This window comes from Dasypus novemcinctus, chromosome 30 (assembly GCF_030445035.2).
Source record: "Dasypus novemcinctus isolate mDasNov1 chromosome 30, mDasNov1.1.hap2, whole genome shotgun sequence".
NCBI classification, from domain to species: Eukaryota; Metazoa; Chordata; class Mammalia; order Cingulata; family Dasypodidae; genus Dasypus; species Dasypus novemcinctus.
The window spans coordinates 46,833,729-46,837,811 of NC_080702.1; the positions used below are offsets into that span (position 1 = coordinate 46,833,729).

The following is a 4,083-nucleotide window of genomic DNA, read 5'->3' on the forward strand; positions in this document are numbered from 1 at the left end:
TTTAGGGGAATGTGTGAATGTCTATCATCATAACAAAAAATATTCACCCCACTTGTTTTCAAACTTTGAAAGTTCTGCTTCCATCAAGTTAATAGGATCAATTTTTATGTGTATTGCCACCTGTCTTTCTCATCCATTTTCCTCACTGTGCCTTTTGGCCTTTTGAGGTTAGATCTACTTCTGAAATCGCATCACCTTCTGCCATCATTTGGAAGGCATTTTACTTTCCATTGGACCACAGGTTGCCTTTATAATTTACACACCCTAGAGCAGTTTTCAGTCTACTCTTGCTGGGAAGGAACCAATGGAACTGAAATAAGGCTGTTGAATAGAGTCTGAGAGATGCAGAAAGATTGTGACATTTGAGAATCAGAAGAAAAATGCACCTCTGTCATCACCAGTGATAGGCAAATCCTTACTAAGAAGATGGAGTTATGCTGAGGTTTTCATGCACATTGATTATGTCTGATAAGAGTTTTCAGAGGATAGATGCCATAATGCCCACAATACCGGTGAAAGTTTTAAAGTTCAATTATTACCAACTAATATAAATTGCATCTAAGATTCAAAATAAGGCATATCTGATTCCAAAACTGTGCACTTAATGTAATTTTAAAAAGACAACAAATGCTTCATGTAAAAATTCCCAATATTTTTCTGCTACTAATATGTTTTCAATTGTGAAACATTTGTTTATTCCCATAGATCATTTTCCTGTTGAAGTGATCATTCTATTATTGTCTTGTCATTGTAAAACGATATCACTGCCTTTGTCTTTTGGATGAATTTCTTTTTGTTCATTTTTTAGTTTTTCTGGGTTTCAAGGAGATATAATGAGACTTGGAATGCCAGCAAAACCAATTTCTCATGTGATGCTTCAATTTCTCATGTGAAGATAATATCTTTCCCTTTACTTGACGGTCATTTAATTCCTTCCTCTCATTTTACTCCGCACATTTTTCTGTTTCTTTAAATAAAGGGAACAAAGTGATCATAACAAAAGCTAGCACCTTATTTAATGTGCACAGGTTTGTCAGCTGAAATTTCAGAGCATCATTTCTAAAAATTTGGGGGATAGAAAAACTGATATTGTCAGCATGGATTGTATTTACTCCTGGGTGATCAATGTGGCTGAATGTGAGAAAAGCATGATGTTAGCTCAGCCCAATGATGCTAAGGTGTGCATCATGCGTGTGGGTGTGATGTGTGTATTTGATGGGGTGTGACCAGCCCTCAGAGCAGGGGTATCTGAGCTCGTATATAATACAGAGTCTGGGGGATATTCCACAAAACCCGATAGGACTAGTTCCATCGCATTTGGTGGGACAGCATTGCAACCAAATTAATGAAGTGTGAGCAGTTCACCATATGGATAAAGGACTCCCTGAATTTAAAGATTCAGCAGCAAAAAGGCTGACTTGTTCTTAAACATCCTCTGAATTCATCTCTCTTCTCTATCCTCTTAATCATGTCCCTGCCACACAGACCTCCTATTTCACTCTGAACATCTGAGACAAGTGTCTTTTAAGGTCTTTTCACAGGAAGTTCTCTTCACTGGCTACAAATTTCCCCTAATGTCCTCATGGCTTCTGCCTTCTCCCCCTTGAGGTGCTGCTTTAAATTTCATATCATACATGGCACTTTTCTGAGCACCAAGTGAAGAAAACACCATCATTTCACTTTTTTTTTGGCCTGCTTTCTTTTCCTTAAAGCATGCGTAATCTTCTTATTTGTAAGATGATTATGTTTGAATTGCATATATTCTCTCTCTAAGAACAGACGTTTGGGACTTTTCAATTACAGCATTGTGGACTCATTGCCACAACTCTACATGCCCCTTAGTTACAATTCAATATATATTTCACAAATGAATGAATTTCTCATGAAATCTGTAGTGTGTGTGAATCCTTGATAAAGAGATGAGTTTGAGGGAAGGAATTCCTAATCAGAAGAGACACTAGAAATGCACTAAAGGGATAAGATCCATATAAATAATATAGATATTATATTTTTCATTGAAATAGATGATGTAATATTTCTGTTTGGATAGTACTATCTGTTCTATAAAAACTACCCAAGTTCTTTTCTATTTCTTCTTAGTCTCATCAACCACATGGGAACTGGAAATGAAACACAAATTTCAGAATTTCTTCTCCTGGGATTTTCAGAGGATCCAGAAGTGCAGCACCTCCTCTTTTGGCTGTTCCTGTCCATTTACCTGGTCACCATCTTTGGGAACCTGCTCATAATCCTGGTCATCATCACTGATTCTCACCTCCACACACCCATGTATTTCTTCCTCTCCAATCTGTCCCTTTGTGACATCGGTTTATCCTCCACCACTGTCCCAAAGATGCTGGTGAACATCCAGGCACAGGGCAGAGCCATAACCTACACAGGCTGCATCACCCAGATGTATTTTTTCATGATCTTTGCGGGCTTGGATGACTTCCTCCTGGCCGTGATGGCCTATGACCGCTTTGTGGCCATCTGTCACCCCCTTCACTACACAGTCATCATGAACCCCCAGATCTGTGTCCTGATGGTTTTTGCGTCCTGGGTCATGACTTTTATTCAATCCTGTTTACAGGGGTTAATGGTGTTACGGCTGTCTTTTTGCACACATGTAGAAATCCCCCACTTTTTCTGTGAACTTCGCCAGATGGTCCAACTTGCCTGTTCTGACACTTTTTTCAACTACTTAGCAATGTATTTAATAGCTGGAGTGCTGGCTGGAGGTCCTCTTGGTTGGATCCTTTTCTCTTACTCTAAGATTGTTTGTTCCATACTTGCCATCTCATCAGCTCAGGGGAAGTATAAAGCATTTTCCACCTGTGCATCTCACCTCTCAGTGGTTTCCCTATTTTATTGTACCAGCATAGGGGTGTACCTAAGTTCTGCTGCTTCACACAACACACATTCTGGGACATCAGCCTCAGTGATGTACACTGTGATCACTCCCATGCTGAACCCTTTCATCTACAGTCTGAGGAATAAAGACATAAAGGGGGCTCTGAAAAAATGCTTTGGAGGAAAGTCTGCAAAGTGTCATTTGTTCTGTGGTGGCTGAAAAGCTGTTTTAGCAACTTTCAGACCCGTAGAACCAGAAATCTGCTTTCTTTAGATAGATCATAGATGTAAACCTGCCAAGAGTCCAGATGACCTCAAATACGATGAAGTAAAAATTTCAATCAAACAGTGTATTATGAGATCAATTTAAATTTTTGATGACGAGAAATTTCTCCTTGACATTGCTAGCTTCATGTCCATGTTGAAGTTTAGTTACTGGTGTAGAGGAATGTGTTGCAATTTCTATATTATTTTATTATATCACCTTTCTGTTTTGCTTAAATACTTCCAGGGCAGCTGATGAATATAACTCTTTGCTCCCTCTGAAAACAATATCTGCCCTTGTTCAAAATTACATCATTAATTTTAAAGAGCAGGCATTTGTCAATCTAGTGATTTCCTTTAATATCGTTATTTTTACCTCTTTTTTGTTCAGTGCTTTCTTATATATATTTGTTCATATATGAATATAAAGAAGAGTTTAAAAATCTGCCTAATAATCCCTCTTGGAATGGAGGGTTTTCATTCAAAGCCATAATTTTTTACTTCACTAACACACATGTCCTTGCACATACTGCTGGTTACCAGATGGCTAACAGTAATGTAGTTTCCTTTTAATATAGTTATCTGCAATTAACGTGAATTCCAAGGTTATCATGAATGCTGTATTTATTTATTTTTCTCTCTTTATTTTTTAAATGTTACATTAAAAAATAGAAGAGGCCCCCATATACCCCCCATCCCCATCACCCCACTCTTCCCACATCAATAACCTCTTCATCATTGTGGGACATTCATTTCATTTGGTGAATACATTTTGGAGCACTGCTGCTCCACATGGATCATGGTTTACACTGTAGTATGCAATTCCAAAAAAAAATCAACACGGCATTCTTTAATGAACTAGAAAAACTAACCAGGAAATTTATTTGGAAAGGGGAGAGGCCCCGAATAACCAAAGACATATTTATAAAGAAAAATGAATTTGAAGGAATCACACTACCTGACTTCAAC

The 4,083-nt window shown here is 38.0% G+C and overlaps 1 protein-coding gene across 1 annotated transcript; it reads left to right on the forward strand.

Moving 5' to 3' along the window:
* Nucleotides 1-2,113: 2,113 nt before the first annotated feature.
* Nucleotides 2,114-3,070, forward strand: LOC101424534 (olfactory receptor 7A10-like). Its single transcript, XM_004467560.1, has one exon. It carries the CDS (start codon nt 2,114-2,116, stop codon nt 3,068-3,070), a length of 957 nt encoding a protein of 318 aa, XP_004467617.1.
* Nucleotides 3,071-4,083: the final 1,013 nt, after the last annotated feature.

Bases quoted from the DNA above. Each gene is read 5' to 3' on its own strand.
- LOC101424534 (XM_004467560.1), top strand. From the start codon at position 2,114: ATGGGAACTGGAAATGAAACACAAATTTCAGAATTTCTTCTCCTGGGA.